This window comes from Erpetoichthys calabaricus, chromosome 2, assembly GCF_900747795.2.
Source record: "Erpetoichthys calabaricus chromosome 2, fErpCal1.3, whole genome shotgun sequence".
In the NCBI taxonomy this organism is placed as follows: domain Eukaryota; kingdom Metazoa; phylum Chordata; class Cladistia; order Polypteriformes; family Polypteridae; genus Erpetoichthys; species Erpetoichthys calabaricus.
In genome coordinates this window covers 185299002-185316861 of record NC_041395.2, presented here as the reverse complement: position 1 = coordinate 185316861, position 17860 = coordinate 185299002, and the positions used below count along the sequence as shown (strand labels likewise).

The 17860-nt window shown below is 37.6% G+C and overlaps 1 protein-coding gene across 1 annotated transcript in view; it reads right to left on the bottom strand.

Annotated features, from left to right (window-relative positions):
• swap70b (switching B cell complex subunit SWAP70b) overlaps positions 1-17860 on the bottom strand; it is a 265399-nt gene that overhangs the window by 133641 nt on the left and 113898 nt on the right. The window contains 2 exon segments of the mRNA XM_051922050.1: positions 6921-7067; positions 13004-13231. Of these exon segments, the coding sequence (XP_051778010.1) occupies positions 6921-7067; positions 13004-13231 (375 nt within the window).

Below are 17860 nucleotides of genomic sequence, written 5' to 3'. Positions count from 1 at the left end.
CAATTCCTATGCTGAACACACTACATATAAACTAAACTTTTTTGGGGGGGTTACAGTAGCCTGGCGCACTATAAGTAGCTGTCTTTAAAAGCAAAAACAGTTGAGTTGAAAACATATATGAAGAACTGGATATTTTGTTTTTATCAGATTGTTTGTGATTAAGAAAATATTTCCTGGACCAAGGATTCCTGAGAATCCACCAGTTTTTTCTTGTTGGTAGTTTGGCTGTCCAGAATTAAAACCTGGTAGCCCCAGTCATCTAGACTACTGATTTGTCCAAACTGGTGAACTTTAATTTGTACATTTGGCTTCCTACTTGTCATGTCCTAGTTGAAATATGGGTGTTAATTTTTTTTTTTATTCTTTGCAGATGTGCATTTTGCTTTTTGGCAACATTTATAGTTATAAGTTGGTGTTGAGTGACTCTGCCCAGTCCTCCTAGCTATCACCTAAGCAGAACTGCAATGTGTGCTTTTCTTTAAGCCCTGCATCAGATGCAAATTATGCCACATCCACTTTCAAAACATATACCTACATAGATCGGACAACATACGGTATGATGGTCCGTTGTTTGTTTACACAGTCTAAATAATGATCAAGACAAAATTCCTGACAATTTCAGGGATTTAGTAAGTATCAGCCAGACTGGCATTTTAGGCCTCAAAAACATTTTCACAAAAGAGGTAATGTTTTTTTCATCCTGTATCTATTCATGTATCTATTATTTCTTGAAAAGAATATCAATAGTTCAACTGTAACTGTATTGTGAAAAAGAAAAAAAAGAAATAGTTTACTATCTTATGTTGGCCACTTGCCTTTGTTCATCAGACATTCCTGACATCTTGTGGATACTGGATGACATTACGCCCCGGTACTGATGCTGGATGTTTTGCCACTTTATGTCTAGAGAGATCAGCTAATCCTACTAAAGTCCTGGAATGGTCATCTCAACAATTTCTCCATTTTTATGTGTAGAATAGGCAACTATAAAGAAAAGGACATTTTGAAGTAGAAACTGGCATTCTAGCCAGTATGGAAACCACTTACCATGATAACAGAAAGTCAGGGAGGGAGGGCCAATATCGCCTTTCCATGCCAGGACACGTATGTGGAAGGACATTACATCGGGGCTGGTGTCCTAATAAACACTGAGCAACACCCGGGATAGACTTGGGAACTAGGAAGGACAGCACAATGGGTGACTGCTTGCTATACAGAGCATCCCCCATACACAGGGTGGCAGCATCCAACCTGGCAAGCCCCATTATGAACAACTGCGGTAATATGGGCCTGCCCTGTTTGGTTCTGTGGGAGGATCCAGAGGGGAAGTTCTCACATGGAACCGATACAAGAACCATTATGATCCTACCTGACCCAAAGTGCTTTCTGGAGGCATTAGATTAAGCACCAGAATTACTGGCGTCTGGGGTCTGAAGTTAAAAAGAGTCCTCTACTCAGTTCAGACACTCAACATCAGAAGAGAAAACGGAAAACACTCTCCTCAGTGGAGTGGAGGAGATAACAGAGAATAAAGGACTAAAGAAAGTAACGTGTTATGTGGTTGGGTATTGGAACCCTTTATGGCAGTATAAGGAAGAAACCTGCACAAGATACACTTTGGTTATAAAAGACCAGGGTTTGAAGCCAGGACTGTGTCTTTGGTAGTTACAGTGCATCCGGAAAGTATTTACAGCGCATCACTTTTTCTACATTTTGTTTTTTACAGCCTTATTCCAAAATGGATTAAATTCATTTGTTTCCTCAGAATTCTACACACAACACCCCATAATGACAACGTGAAAAAAGTTTACTTGAGATTTTTGCAAATTTATTAAAAATAAAAAAAATGAGAAATCACATGTACATAAGTATTCACAGCCTTTGCTCAATATTTTGTTGATGCACCTTTGGCAGCAATTACAGCCTCAAGTCTTTTTGAATACGATGCCACAAGCTTGGCACACCTATCCTTGGCCAGTTTCGCCCATTCCTCTTTGCAACACCTCTCAAGCTCCATCAGGTTGGATGGGAAGCGTCGGTGCACAGCCATTTTAAGATCTCTCCAGGGATGTTCAATCGGATTCAAGTCTGGGCTCTGGCTGGGCCACTCAAGGACATTCACAGAGTTGTCCTGAAGCCACTCCTTTGATATCTTGGCTGTGTGCTTAGGGTGGTCGTCCTGCTGAAAGATGAACCGTCGCCCCAGTCTGAGGTCAAGAGCACTCTGGAGCAGGTTTTCATCCAGGATGTCTCTGTACATTGCTGCAGTCATCTTTCCCTTTATCCTGACTAGTCTCCCAGTCCCTTCCACTGAAAAACATCCCCACAGCATGATGCTGCCACCACCATGCTTCACTGTAGGGATGGTATTGGCCTGGTGATGAGTGGTGCCTGGTTTCCTCCAAACGTGACGCCTGGCTTTCACACCAAAGAGTTCAATCTTTGTCTCATCAGACCAGAGAATTTTCTTCAGGTGCCTTTTGGAAAACTCCAGGCGGGCTGCCATGTGCCTTTTACTAAGGAGTGGCTTCCGTCTGGCTACTCTACCATACAGGCCTGATTGGTGGATTGCTGCAGAGATGGTTGTTCTTCTGGAAGGTTCTCCTCTCTCCACAGAGGACCTCTGGAGCTCTGACAGTGTGACCATCGAGTTCTTGGTCACCTCCCTGACTAAGGCCCTTCTCCCCCGATCGCTTAGTTTAGATGGCCGGCCAGCTCTAGGAAGAGTCCTGGTGGTTTCGAATTTCTTCCACTTATGGATGATGGAGGCCACTGTGCTCATTGGGACCTTCAAAGCAGCACAATTTTTTCTGTAACCTTCTCCAGATTTGTGCCTCGAGACAATCCTGTCTCGGAGGTCTATAGACAATTCCTTTTAACTTCATGCTTGGTTTGTGCTCTGACATGAACTGTCAACTGTTGGACCTTATATAGACAGGTGTGTGCCTTTCCAAATCATGTCCAATCAACTGAATTTACCAAAGGTGGACTCCAATTAAGCTGCAGAAACATCTCAAGGATGATCACGGGAAACAGGATGCACCTGAGCTCAATTTTGAACTTCATGGCAAAGGCTGTGAATACTTATGTACATGTGCTTTCTCAATTTTTTTATTTTTAATAAATTTGCAAAAACCTCAAGTAAACTTTTTTCACATTGTCATTATGTGGTGTCGTGTGTAGAATTCTGAGGAAAAAAATGAATTTAATCCATTTTGAAATAAGGCTGTAACATAACAAAATGTGGAAAAAGTGATGCACGGTGAATACTTTCCGGATGCACTGTACGTCTGGGGTTTGGGGTGCTGGTATGCCCCTAGTGGCACAACCTATGCAGTTAAGAACACTTGATGAAAACTTAACTCTTTAATTAAAATAACATTCATTTTGCAGTTTCTGTTTTCAATGGATGTAGAGAAGAATTAGATTGTTGTATATAATTATATAGTTCTACTGTAGTACTCATGAAAAAGTCAGTGTTGGCGGTAAAGGAAAAGTCAACAGCATAAGCAGAACTTTCTGCAATTTGTTTGCATGTTTCGATGTTCAGTTTTGTTAATACCTCTTGTGGAAAATGCTCAGGTTTTTTTTAAGTGACTCTTTTCCAGCATTTATAATGGAAACACATTTTTGTTAAGAAATGTGATCCCTTGTCAGTGACTTTTGCTTACAATACACCCATATAGTCATAAGGACTGCACAACAATTGCATAGCTTTTGAGACAATCTTTTGTAGATTACTCTCCGTTAGCTTTATTTCTTAAAGGTTTTCTTTTCTACTAAAAACAGTCCAGAAAAATGTTATGAAGCTCTGCAAAACTGTTAGCCAAAAAGAAGTGGGTACTAAATGTTACAACTGTTTGTGGATTTCCTTTATTGTTTAACATCTGTAAATCAGTGCAAACACAACAAAATGTTTTACACAAGAAATAAATTTAACAATGTCAATACAAGAGATCCTCTACAGGCACAAGAGGAATTAGTTATGCATCGAAACTGTTGAATGGTAGACTTCAGTCTGTTTGACAGCACCCTCTTTTGTGCCCGAATCCTATTGCAGTTGTACTCACTCTACAAACACAAAACATTCTGCTTGGATCTGGATGCTGAAACTTGTTATCATTTACATTATAAAATGTTTCAAGTGGGCTTCTAGTTTAATAATGCAACATACACAGACTTCATTTTGAAGGAAGGGAACCTTATCTTAGTTAATTATATCAAGGTAACTGAAGCATACTCATTTTAGAAAACATATACAAAGTCTTTAAGGATGATGTCGTACATTATGTGGAGTTGTTGCTATTGTTATTGCTCCAGGTTCAATTGGAGAATTCTCCTTGAATTGGAGTGCACGCTTTCTTTTTGTGAAGTAGTTCTTTGTTTGTCGTATGCTATGCTGTTCTCAGTTAGGCTTTTTGCCATGTCCCCTTCAACTCTATAGAGAAAAACATTACTCTTTCTAGCACAACAGCTTAGATGCAAAAGTTCCCTTCTTGAAGTAATGGCTGCATCTTGGTCTTCTCAAACTAGGCTCAGTCATTGACATAGAGCATGGCTTGACAAAGTGGCTCTCAGCTTTCAGGTCCACAAAGAAAAGAGATTATCAGATTTCAGCACCCGAGGCAGAGGGTGGCATGCTAGCTTTTCAATTTAAGAGAGATCTTCAACTTTCAAAGAGACAGCAGAGATTAATGGAGCTAGTTTATAAGGAAGGCATAACCTCCGATGACTAGATTAAGATCACTTCCAGTTACAGAACCAGTGCCTGCTCATAGACACATTATTTTGCCCATTGATGTTGCCACTTATTATTTTGTTTGAACTTGGGTGTCCAGGGCTACATTCTGAAGTGTTAGTATGACCTGCAGTTTTAGCTGTTTATTCTGGAATGCAGGTTGGGGGAAGGTGCACATGAATTTCTGTAACCCTGTTAAATCTGCTTAAAAGGCATTCTGTGTGACTAAAAAGCCTAGTAAAATGGACAATGCCCACATTGTCCTTTACATTACAAAATATAAGATTAACTATTTTCTTATTAAAGTCAATATGGATAACTTCAAAGTCCTTGTATTTTAAGTAAACTAAATCCACACCAAATTCAGGCATTATTTTTGACACTAACTTAAACTTTAGTCATCACATTTTCAAAATGCTTTCTCCAGCACATACATTAAATTAAGACAATAATCTTCTTCTATAATACTCTACCGTGGCTGTTTGTCTGTCCAGGATTTTAAATCACCTGTAGCTTGCAAACCGTTTCACCTATTGACTTGAAATCTGGTACACATATACTATGTGACGTCTACTATCCGCTTTCGGGGTGATGATTTTATTACTCTTTTTATTTTATTGTAGAATCAACTCTCGGCAGCACGCAGCTGTTCTCATTCCCTACCACCTTCGCTAATTATTCTTGAGGCAGATTGAAAACTTAAGTGCCATATTAAGTGAAAAATTAAAGAAAACGTACTAAATAATTGCAACACAAAAACTAACAATCAGTTTTAACGCGAAAAGATGCCGACGAAAGAAGAGAAGCAGCGGGCCGCTAGGGAGGAGTAAAGAAGAGCTGCTCAGGAAGCAGCAAGCACATCAACCTCTGAGCAAACGAATGCTAAACGTACAGAGAAAGAGGATGAATACTATGAATGCTCAAGTCAAGTGTATTCACTGCACGTTATCGTGCAGTGCGCCATTACTGTTATTGTATAATCTTAAAAACCTAATGTATTACTAATTTCAGAATTGACTATGGTAATGCATTATTGTGAAGCTGTTCAATGCATTTTAGAATTTCTGTTATGTCAACCCACCACTAAGAAACAACACTAAAAGAAAGAAGTACAGTCATATATCCAATTCTTAGATGACTAAACTGGCTTCTGAAGTTTAAACTTATAACATTGTAAATGACTTAATTTACTAAGCCATGTCACATAATGCTACCTTTTCAGTGAATTTCAATTGTAACCTTCATTTACCTAATCTTAGCAAGTCAGTTAGAGGTGTGTGCCTATGAATGTAGTCGGGTAATGCACAGTGCGTTCTGTGCACATGAGAGCTAGCAAGCAATGAATGACTAAACTGGAAGTACAACTCATAAAATACAGCAACAAGGAAAAAGGAACATGGGAGTTTTGGACCTTGCAAACCAAAGAGAGACTTGTTTGTTGAATGCCTAGAGGGGTCTGGGCGGTGTCGTGGCCTGGAACCCCTGCGCCATCTGGAGTTTTTTTTGTTTTTTCTGTCCTCCCTGGCCATCAGACCTTACTTTTATTCTATGTTAATTAGTGTTCCCTTACTTTAATTCTTATTTATTTTGTCTTTTTTCTCTTTCTTCATCATGTAAAGCACTTTGAGCTGCATTATTTGTATGAAAATGTGCTATATAAATAAATGTTGTTGTTGTTGAACAGAATGGAAAAAAAGAAAAAAAGAGCAGAGATTATGGCTGAACTAATTGTACCGATTAATCCATCATACAACACCAGTTCCGTCAAGCGGCACAATATTGACTGACACAAAAAAGGACAAGCACATGCTGGAAGGTTGGCACAGAGTCACTAAATGTGCCATGGCCAACAATTTTCAGTCGTTTAAATTGACACGTTGCGGCAACGAGATGAGCATGTTCAATTGGCAAGTCTGACATGCCCCATGACTATTAGCTGCATAATGTGACATTGGCTTTATTTGACATAGATCTGATTAAAATTCCAGTAATTAAAAGGAGGCAGAACATTTATTTTACGTGACACTTATTTTTAATCAATGTTTGTATGAGAAATATAACAACATTTATGATTCGAGAGATTGTTCCCCTCTTTTCAAATGTATTTTTTCATCTTCTTACTATATAAAAAGTAATTACATTTTCTGCAATTAAATAAAATTAATTAAACACAAGTTCTTACCTCCACACAACAGTTTCCATTCAATAGGATATCCCCTTTCTTCTCTGTTAAGTCTTCACTCACATAATATGAAATATGGCTGGGCTTCAACACAAACCACCGCTCTGTCCAATTTTTTCTTTTGTGACCTTTTTTAAATATATATCCCTACAAATATAAACAGCATTAAATGCACTAGAAAAATAGAGCATCCAAATTTACATGGAAGAAAATTGTGGTTAAAATTGTGACTTAAACATTTAACTTATGCGATATTAAAATATTTGGACCACATGTTTATGATTGTCCTTAAGAAGCTTCTTTGTCTTTTCTTTATTACAAGTGAGTATGTCCATTTTATGATTTTATCAGGGACATTAGAGGACATATGAATCATCAAATAATACTTTGAATTAAGTAGTTTCTGCATTTTAGAAAGTGCATCTTTCCCTGACTCATGTTTTGTGTGGAAGAATAATTTTAGGATAATATAGCATTCATCTTAAAGAAATAGCATAAAGGGTAAATAAATGTGGGAAACCAAATAAAGGTCAAGTGAACAACACAAATTTTCACTGAAATATAATGATTTGGTTTAGGAAAAATACTGAGATGGTCAAGTAAACAAAGAATGTACCAGAAGAAAGGCTGATGTAATATACAAAATGTACTGAAGGATAACTAAGGCCGGGTTTATACTTCACGCAACGCAACGCATGCTGCAGCGGACGCTCCTGCTACGCAAGCGTTGGTAGTGTTTATACTTGAACATGTACTTTATGTAAATCTGGAGGAATTCGCCAGATGGCAGTGCGAGATATTATCACGGTGAGAACATGTTCGGCTTCTCTGTGTTGTGAATTGCCTACAACACCCATTTAACTCCGATGACACCTTACTGCAATATCTCTGAAAAGGATGTTTATTGATCCAGGGATGTGTCCATTCCAGCAAACATTAGGCATGAGTGAGAAACAATCCCTAAACGAGGCCTCAGCTCATCGCAAGGTGAATACAAGCACACACATATACTAGCGTCATTTTAGCGGCACCAAATCCCCAAATCTGCATATCTTTGGAAGGAGACTGGAGCACACTGAGGAAACCCAGCAGGAAAACATGTAAACTCCAGGCAGGGAATATCAGCGACGTGACTCCCTGCATAACAGCAGCGCTAACGCTCTGCCACTGTGTCAACCCCATGTGTGTAATTATTAACAGTATTCATTATTTAAACGAAATTACCAATTTACCTGTAAAATGTAATATACATTCTTTAATGCTTTTCATCATGAAAGTGATATCAAGTATAAATCTAAGGATTCTAAATGTGCAGAGAGTTGGAATATCATTCATTTAATGTGCTCAGTGTGGCGATCTATTGCTGGCGATCCACTGCTGTCAGGACCAGAGGAAGACCTAGAAAAAAAAGACGGTACAGAAGACGGTATGTGAGACTTTTAAAATATATTGTGTCATTATGATCGGGAATATGCGACGCTTGAATATAAAAGCACCACGAATATATCTGTATGTCGGCATTTTGCTTCACCATATCGAACCATTTATCAAACATCGAAGCGCACACACCGATCTCGTAGGATCCGCAAAGTGGCTTTCTGTCACATGTAGATAGTAAACAGAGACTCTGACGTCACATTTCAAGTTTTAGCACACTGCCCCCCCTCGACTTTTTGCTGGTACTGCAACTCGCACACACGTTGCGTTAATTTCTGAGGACCTGGGGCCTCATGTATAACGCCGTGCGTAGAACTCACACTATAGCATGGCGTAAGCACAAAAGCGGGATTGTGCATACGCACAGAAAAATCCAGATGCAGGAATCTGTGCGCGCGCATACTTTCACGTTCTTCTACTACATAAATCCCGATTTGCGTGAAAAGTAACGCACGTGCACGCGCCTTCTGTCCCGCCCCAACTCCTCCCAGAATAACGCCTCTTTGAATATGCAAATCAATATAAATAGCCTTCTGTGAAAAGACAATGGGAAAAGCACGGGAGAAAATATAAGAATTTCAGCGAATACCAAGTGGAGGCAAAGGAAAAACATACTATTTGTTGGTTTAAACAGTGGTATAATCAACAAAAGGAAGCTGATCGAGTGACAGAGTGTCGGAGAAACTTGAAGGCTCAACTTCACAAAGTCGCACAGTGCCCGAAATAAAAAAAAGAAATCACATATCAAAGTCGCCGTGAAAAAGCGAGTCGTAGCCCACCATCTGAGTGTCATATGAAAGCTTATTAGGGTACAGACAAAAACAAGGCACACAGTGGGGAAAAAAGCACGAAATGTCAACTTTAATCTCGAAATTTCCACTTTAATCACGTAGTTTATTTTGCCATTAAAGTAGAACATCATAAATTTCATCTTAAAATTGTTTAATTTACTAGTTTCTCAAATCCCATTGTAACTAAAGTGGCATGTTAAATGCTTTGTTCTGTATTTGATCTTCTATGTGCTCTGTGTGTATGAATCACTACCTGCTTTTTAAACGGGCTTTCTCTTTCTCCGACAGGACACATAATTCATTACATTCGTGATATTACAGCTCTCTGAATAATTAAAATTCTGAGATGTATACGTGATATCTTTTTCATGATGATAGGAATGAAAGCATGTTATTAAACATGGGAACACGGTGGCGCAGTGCTTGTTCATGTCTCACGCAAGAGGCTTGCTGCGCCATGCGCAACCTTCAATGAAATAATTTATCACAGCAGTACTGTCTCTTTCAAACGTACTAACCTCCAATTCCTGTCCTTACTTTTCTTTCTCCAAAAACTCAATCGCCACACAATAAGCTATGTAATAGACGTGAAGCCATCTGTAAGCTTAGAACTTCGATTCTTCAAAACTTTTAAGGAACATTGAAATATCTTAGTAGTACGTGTTTAATTATTATATCCGTCTATCTTTCCAGTGTCGCGTCAGCACCAGCAAGAATACAGCGCAAGGCAGGAACAATTACTGAACTAGCTAGCGCTGCGGCACCGTGTCCTCACATGTTTAATTATTAACAATACAGATTATTTAACTGAAGTTAAAGTTTTATCTGTATAATATAATCAACATGTTTTGCTGCATTTCGTCTTAGAAATGAATACCGTCATCACATGTAAATACGTGCTATATAAAGTTGCGCAGGTTGTGCAATATTATAACTGTAGTGCAAGTTTACAGTGGGGTAATTGTACTTATAAGTCCAAACAGTTCTACAAGGAGCACTTGATGGACTGATTTATTGCGTTTAGAGTTCTTGGGATGAAACTGTTTCTAAACCGCGAAGTCCGTACAGGGACTAAAGCGTTTGCTGTGGCTCAGGCAGCATTTGCTTCATGCTGTGTACCGATAATTCTCTTTACAATCAGCTGCTGCTGCGATTTCCCACTCAGATACAGTGATATAAATACTCCGAGTGGTGCAGTGAGAGTAATGTGGAAAAAGATGATCTGCTGTGGCAACCCTTAACGGGATCAGCTGAAAGAAGATGCAGTGAGAGTTACAACGCTAAAGCAGTTATGGTATTTGGAATACTATGGCTATTCCCTGGACCATTATATTGCTACAGGTTAATTACAATCAGATGCATTACACTAATAAACAATATGCAGTTAATTTCAGTGTATTTATAAAGCCGCGCCAGGAATGTGGATCTAAGAAAGAAAGGGTGATCACACAGGAACAGTAGCACTGCTTTGACGCTGGGTGCCGCCAGTCTGCAAAACCGGGCGGATAAATTGCGTACGCCAAGGAATGAGTTACCGTGGAAATGTGCGTGGCTTTACGCCAAGTTTAGGTTTTATACATCGCGATTTGAGCGTGGAAAGGTTCGTACGCAACATTTCTGTGCGTACGCACCGTTTATACATGAGGCCCCTGCTCTGAGGATGCATCAAATGAATGCTAAGAACGCGTGGCAGCCATGATGCGGGCACGTACGCATTCTGAGCATGAAGTATAAACGAGCCCTAAGAAATCAGCAGATGTCCTACAAACGAGAATGAACAATTGTTATATGTACAGAAATTTCAAGGGTGGTGGCTCATCTCAAAAGGTATAAGAACCACCAGAATATAATAGACTTTTATTTTATATAAATCATTTGGGTGTAAACCAACGAACCAACCAGAGTAAAATGTATGCATTGACTGACACTGTATGTAAATTCAGCAGTTTATAAAATGAACCTCTATCCTTTGTTTCTCAGACCATTCTGATCACTCTGACCATGCTGTAATGGACTGCTTTTGAAGAATGCTCCCACCAAGGCATTTTGCTGAGGAATAATTGAAAAATAACAATGAACAGCTTTTCTCCTGCCTGATTATTGAATTGTTCTGTTAGAGGACATTACTTTTTTAATAAGATGTTAAATTTCGACCACAATGGCTTTACACTCTTCTTTTGATTAATGCCTTAAATGGCAGTATACAGCCACAGGATGCTCCTCTCTTTAAAAAATATGTTGAACTGCACAAAAGTATTTATGTCAAAGAAGTAGACAGCTCAACACAACAGAAAGAATTCAACATTAATTGTATACTTTCAATGCATTGTAAAATGGTAGTGATTACCTTTCAAAAATAAAACCCGAGATCTTGATTTCTTAATAAAGAATAATTTGACATTAGTACAATCAAAGTAAAGAAAAACTATCATGTTATATTGTAAAATAAACAACTCTGGTATACATCTGACAGTGTTGTCAAAGTCAATGTACTCTACATCTGTGTGAAAATACAATGTGAGATGCAGTGCAAATTAGAGAATTAATTTAAATCAAGTAGTCATACTTGCCTACTCATACATTATGTGAAATGGAATGCCTGCTCTTCAAATTATTTATAAGGGTGGACCCAAAAAGTCTTAAGAATTTTTTTTTTTTTTTAAAAACCACCTGTACAACTTCAGGTGAAAGAAAGAGGAAAGTAACTTACAAATGCTTCCAACACAACATGATGGCTAAAACTTGTTCATGATACACAGGATCTTAATGTCAGGTTCCAGTTTGATAACTTTAATAGCAGTTCTGCTTCTAGGTTCCACACATTCCTATATTTAGTTACCACACATTGACAGCTCTGTCTGAAACAGCAGCTTTCTACTGTTGATTAACATTTCTGAACAAAAAAATGAAACATTAGATATTTTTATTTAATTAACAGTTGTTAACATTTGTCTTTTTCCCTACCTGTATATTCTTCTACAAATTTCTAAAACTGCTCTAATAATAATGATAAAGAAATATGTTTACCAAAACTAAAATCACTGTAACATCAGTGGACTGGACCTATGTAGGGGTAGAATGAGTTGAAATAGGGAGCATTTACCCTATGTTTAACAAAAAAACCTTTTACCATGGGTCTTGGGATGCCAGGAAATCTTGAATCTGGCATGGAATAGATCAAGGAGGTGTGGAGCAAGACAGAGCTGTTACCTGAGGTTCCTTGTAAGCAGTCTGAGACAAATTGGTGGGGGCAGTGGACACAGAAAAGCAAACTGAGGCTAGTAAGAGAGAGAAGACAGAAGTATAGCAGCAGGAGCACTCTAAGAAAGAGTGGTGGAAATGAAGCATAAACTGTGTTTAAGACTCCAGTTTGGTAGCTGTGTAACCACCTTTTCTATTAAAGGTGACTTTATCACCTAATTTTGTATATGGATTTTTTTTACTGTGCAGAAAATTACTATCAGCCCATCCTTTTTTGTGACTTTTTCGAAAAAGTATGTACACATGAACAGTTTTACGTTATCCTCTACAATGTTTTGTTTAAGTACGGTATCTGCTACCACACAATTAGAATGTGAAGTGTTTAGTAACTAAAATCATCTGGCTCACAAAACATGAGTAAATGCTTACTTTCTTTTCCTACCTGTTAAAATGAAAGACATTTTGCAATTAGTAAAAATTGGGACATTAAATGTCACGTGTATCATGAGCCAACTGTGTAATTTGCCATGATGGTACAAGAGGTCCATGTACTCAACTGTGTAAACTTCCTTAAAACTTAATCCTAAGTAAACTGTATACCTATTTCTCAGTTTCTGTATACTGTATTCTTATTAAATTATTTAAATAACTCACCTTTTTCAAAACATCTAGTATTAGTTCCTGGAAAACTTCATTAATTCCCATCGACAGAGTCTGCCGGTCCATGCCTTTGCTGAATGTTCCAATGCCAATCACTTCAATAAACTCCCAAACTGAAAGACACTGTTGTTTGGCATTCATTTGACCTTTGTAGTCTTCAAATTTCTCTTCTATCCAACTGCCACCCATTGCTTCAGTTAATTTCCTTAGAAAGTACTCAACCTATTAGAGAAATAGGCCTTGTTTCAACTTATCAGTCCTTATAACAAAAACTAGTAACACAGAAAAATAAAAGGTAGAACACCTGAAAGTAGTGTGTTGTGCTACAGTATGTATAGTGCTACTATACATTAAAAATCAGCCTTTACTGAGAGTTTTAAAAATTAATATAAATACAAATTCTGTACATCCTTGACAAAGTTAACATTGGAAAATATGAGGTGCCCCAGTAGATTCCAAGACTAATCAATAAACGAAATAATAAAAATATTTAGTTGGGAGTTGACAGGAAGAGTGCAAAATTAATGTATTCTAAGAAGAGTATATAAAAAAAAGTGTGTGGTTCAAAACAGCTTACTTTTACATGTAATTTATTGTTTTACATGTTTATACTATAGTTTATCAACATTTATTATTATTTTGTATGCATTCAACATTGAGGCTTATGAACTACAGTATATTGGTTTGAATTATTGAGTAGGAAAGAGGAAAGAGAAGCTTTTTTTCAATGAAGCTGAAGAAATACAGTGCCTCAGTTTGAATTTATTGGTGTCCAAAGGGCAGTCGTCCAAAAGTAATTTTAAAGAATCTTAAAACTCACCGAATGAATCAATTACTCAAGCCATATTTCTGGTTATTTATCAGCATCTTGAGATTGGAAACTCATTTTGTTCACAGGTTAAAAACAAAAACAAAAAAAAACAAAAAAAAAAAAAAATATTATATATATATATATATATATATATATATATATATATATATATATATATATATATATATATATATTATAAAATTTTGTTCAGCCCCACGTTGCTAGCTGTTATTTGTTGAGCTGTGCTCCCCCTTTCTCTCGTCATTTATTAACACACCTGTCAGTCACGTCCCACACTCACAGTGGTGCCATAGAATATCTACGAAACTCACGTAAAGCATGTAGGTCCCATAATTATCATTTAAATACAATACACCAAATGTGTCTTACATAGGCACCCCTTTATCTCTTGTTTTGGTCACGTCCGAAGCGTATCTTTAAGGTATATAAACCCCTGGGTCTGGTTAGTTGTGGTACACAGCAATTTGAACCTCTGTCTACGCGTTTCTCTTTGTCTTGATCCAACTGTGGAAATCACTCGCCTTGTAAGTGTCTTTTAAAGCATCATTGTTTAATGTATACTCTCTGCTATGTATTGCTTTGTAAACCATTCTTTATTGTTTTTGGTTGTACACCTGTATATACTTGTATGTTTCTTTTGTATATATTATCAGTTTACAATGAGGTACGTCCAAGTAAAAGCCTTCAAGAAAGCTCACCACTTGTCGTTTTCATGTGGATATTCCAAAATGTTTAAGCTCTCTAAGGCCGCGTTGCACGGACAGCGTGGAGTGAGGCAGAAAATTATATACATATTATATATGCACACACACACACACACACACACACACACACACACACACACACACACATACATACATATATACATATATATACACATATATACATATATACATACATATATATACAGTCATAAAATTAGAATATCATGACAAAGTTGATTTATTTCAGTAATTCCATTCAAAAAGCGAAACTTGTATATTAGATTCATTCATTACACACAGACTGATGTATTTCAAATGTTTATTTCTTTTAATGTTGATGATTATAACTGACAACTAATGAAAGTCCCAAATTCAGTATCTCAGAAAATTAGAATATTGTTATTATTATTTGGGACTTTCATTAGTTGTCAGTTATAATCATCAACATTAAAAGAAATAAACATTTGAAATACATCAGTCTGTGTGTAATGAATGAATCTAATATACAAGTTTCACTTTTTGAATGGAATTACTGAAATAAATCAACTTTGTCATGATATACTAATTTTATGACCAGCACCTGTATGTTTGCGAGGGTTGAAAGAGGTGGTTCTCCTGCAGAGGTGCCACAGATAAAAGATTTTCCATCTTAAATTGCTTTCTAAATTGGTTCCATGTTCTGAGTGAGTGAAGCACAATTGGGTTATTAGTATATTTTCGATAACTTGCATTTATTGGAGAGCAGAGCAGGGAATATAAAGAAGTACTGCAGGATTTTACTTCTATTGCGGACCAAGCCTGTGTATGTTCATTTATTTGTGTCCAGGTTTTTATTGCTTGTATGTTTGCTGCCCAGTAATAAAACTGAAAATTAGGTAGAGCCATGCCACCTTCTGCCTGAGGTCTTTGAGGGTTGCTCTTCGGATACGTGAATATTTTGAGTTCCAAATAAATGAGGTTATGGTTGAATCTAATTGCTTAAAAAATGATTTACTGATATATATTGGAATGTTTTGAAATAAAAAAAAGAAGCTTATGAAGGATATTCATCTTAACAACATTAATTCTTCCGGCTAGAGTGAGATGAAGGGTTGACCATCTATGCAAGTCTTGCTTAATTTTTTCCATACAGACGGCGAAATTTTGTTGATAAAGAGCTTTATGTTTACTTGTGATATTTACACCTAGGCTGCGGTGGGTTGGCACCCTGCCCAGGATTGGTTCCTGCCTTGTGCCCTGTGTTGGCTGGGATTGGCTCCAGCAGACCCCCATGACCTTGTGTTCAGATTCAGCAGGTTGGAAAATGGATGGATGGATGGATGGATGGATTTACACCTAGGTATTTAAACTGATCTGCTATGGTAAAAGGTAGGGTGTCCAATCTAATATTATATGCTTGTGAATTCACTGGAAAGAGTATACTTTTATTCAAATTAATTCTGAGATCAGAGATCTTTTGAAATTCTGTAAGTGCTGTTAAAACTGCAGGCACAGTGTTTTCTGGGTCTGAGATATATAAAACCGTATCATCTGCATATAGAGAAATTTTCTGTTCTAGTCCTTCTCTGATAATCCCCTTTATCTGATAAGAATTTCGACAGTGGACCGCCAGTGGTTCAATAGCGATTGCAAACAGCAGTGGTGACAAAGGGCATCCTTGCCTGATGCCACGTTCTAGTTTAAAGTAGTCTGAACAAATGTTGTTAATATAAACTAAAGCTTCTGGATTGGTATACTGTAGTTTTGATCCATGCACAAATATTCGGGCCAAACCCAAATTTCTCCAATGCACTGAACTGCCATTTAACAAAGCCACCTGTCTCATCGTAAAAAACTTTGAAAATTAAGTTGGTGCAATTTGATGTAACTCCTTTGTATCTGATCAGGTATAAAATGTGGAAAAATGACATGGGTCAAGTATCCTGTTAGACATAAGCAAGAAAAAGTAACTTTGCCATACTAATTAATTAAACACAAATGAAGCAGAAGACTTAAAAAAAAAAAAAAAAAAAAAAAAAAAATTTGTTTGTACTTTAGTAAATTACAGTCTCTGCTCGTTGTCCAGGAATTTATAGATGTATTTTCGTTAAGTTGACTTATGCTGAGGAACATCCTATCAGAAATTGCCCATATCAAATCATTGAAAGACATCATGAAGGGATGAAGGTTAGCATATAAATAATGAAGAATATGTGAATCAAACACTCAATCAGAAGTCCAATGTTTCTGGCTCCCCAAACAGATATGAAAGTCTGTATGGACCCTGAATATCCTAAGGGCAAATGCAGTTGATTCTTACCCAACATACCTCCCAATACCGATGACAGTTTCAATATGCATCATGCTAACTAACTTTTTAATAATATTAATAAAGCATTATGAACAGGAATGACAAAATCAAGTGATAATTTTTATTCAATAAATCAGAGGGGAAACCTGTTCAGATTTAGTATTTTGTCATAATCAGGATAGACTTCAGGAAGATCTGAATGAATCTTTGGAATCTAGTGATCATGACTAGGGAATCCATTCCCGGGCTCCTGGGATTCCCGGACACTTTTCATTCCCTTAATAACAGTGTTATTGAGCTGGGCAAAACGGGAACGGCCAAGCTTGCATATATAGCGTGTAAAAATCGATCAAGAAATAACAGTTATAGTTGAAAATAATTAAGTGGCACTGTTTTTTTGGCCCACGGTGTAGTGTGTTGCCGATTATTTCAGTCAACAACAGACCAGCAGCAGTCAGTCTCCCGGCTCCCACTAAGAATGAGCACAGTGGACTGGGAGAAGTCTGCACTCTGCAGCTCACGAATGCCGGGACGGGGCAGAGTTCATTGACGTCTGTGCTGTTGACAGCTTTGAACAGGAACTTGAAATTGCAATGCGTCAGTCAGTTGCATCCGCATTATCTGTGCCAAGGAACTTGCCATCACAGAATGATGACAAGAAACTGGATGCATCAGTAAAAGCTGAAATGGCGGTGTTTCAGAGCAACGGCAAGCGCGGGCATTGTTTAGAACAAGTGTATCAGTATCTGATGACTGTGCCGCCTACTTCAGTGGAGACAGAGTGTGCTTTCTCAGTGGCTGGCGTACTTTGCACGAAGGTGTGCTCTCGCCTGGACGACCGCACGCTGGACACGTTGTGTTTTCTACGCTCTTATTACCGCAACTAACTAGATACATGTACTTATATGACAGAATGAACTGCTTGTAGTTAAGGTTAGTCTTTTATTGGTGCCAACATATTGCAGTAGTTTTATTAAAAATAAGTGTTGCTCGTTCTAAAACCGTTCATATGTGAGCTGCCCGTG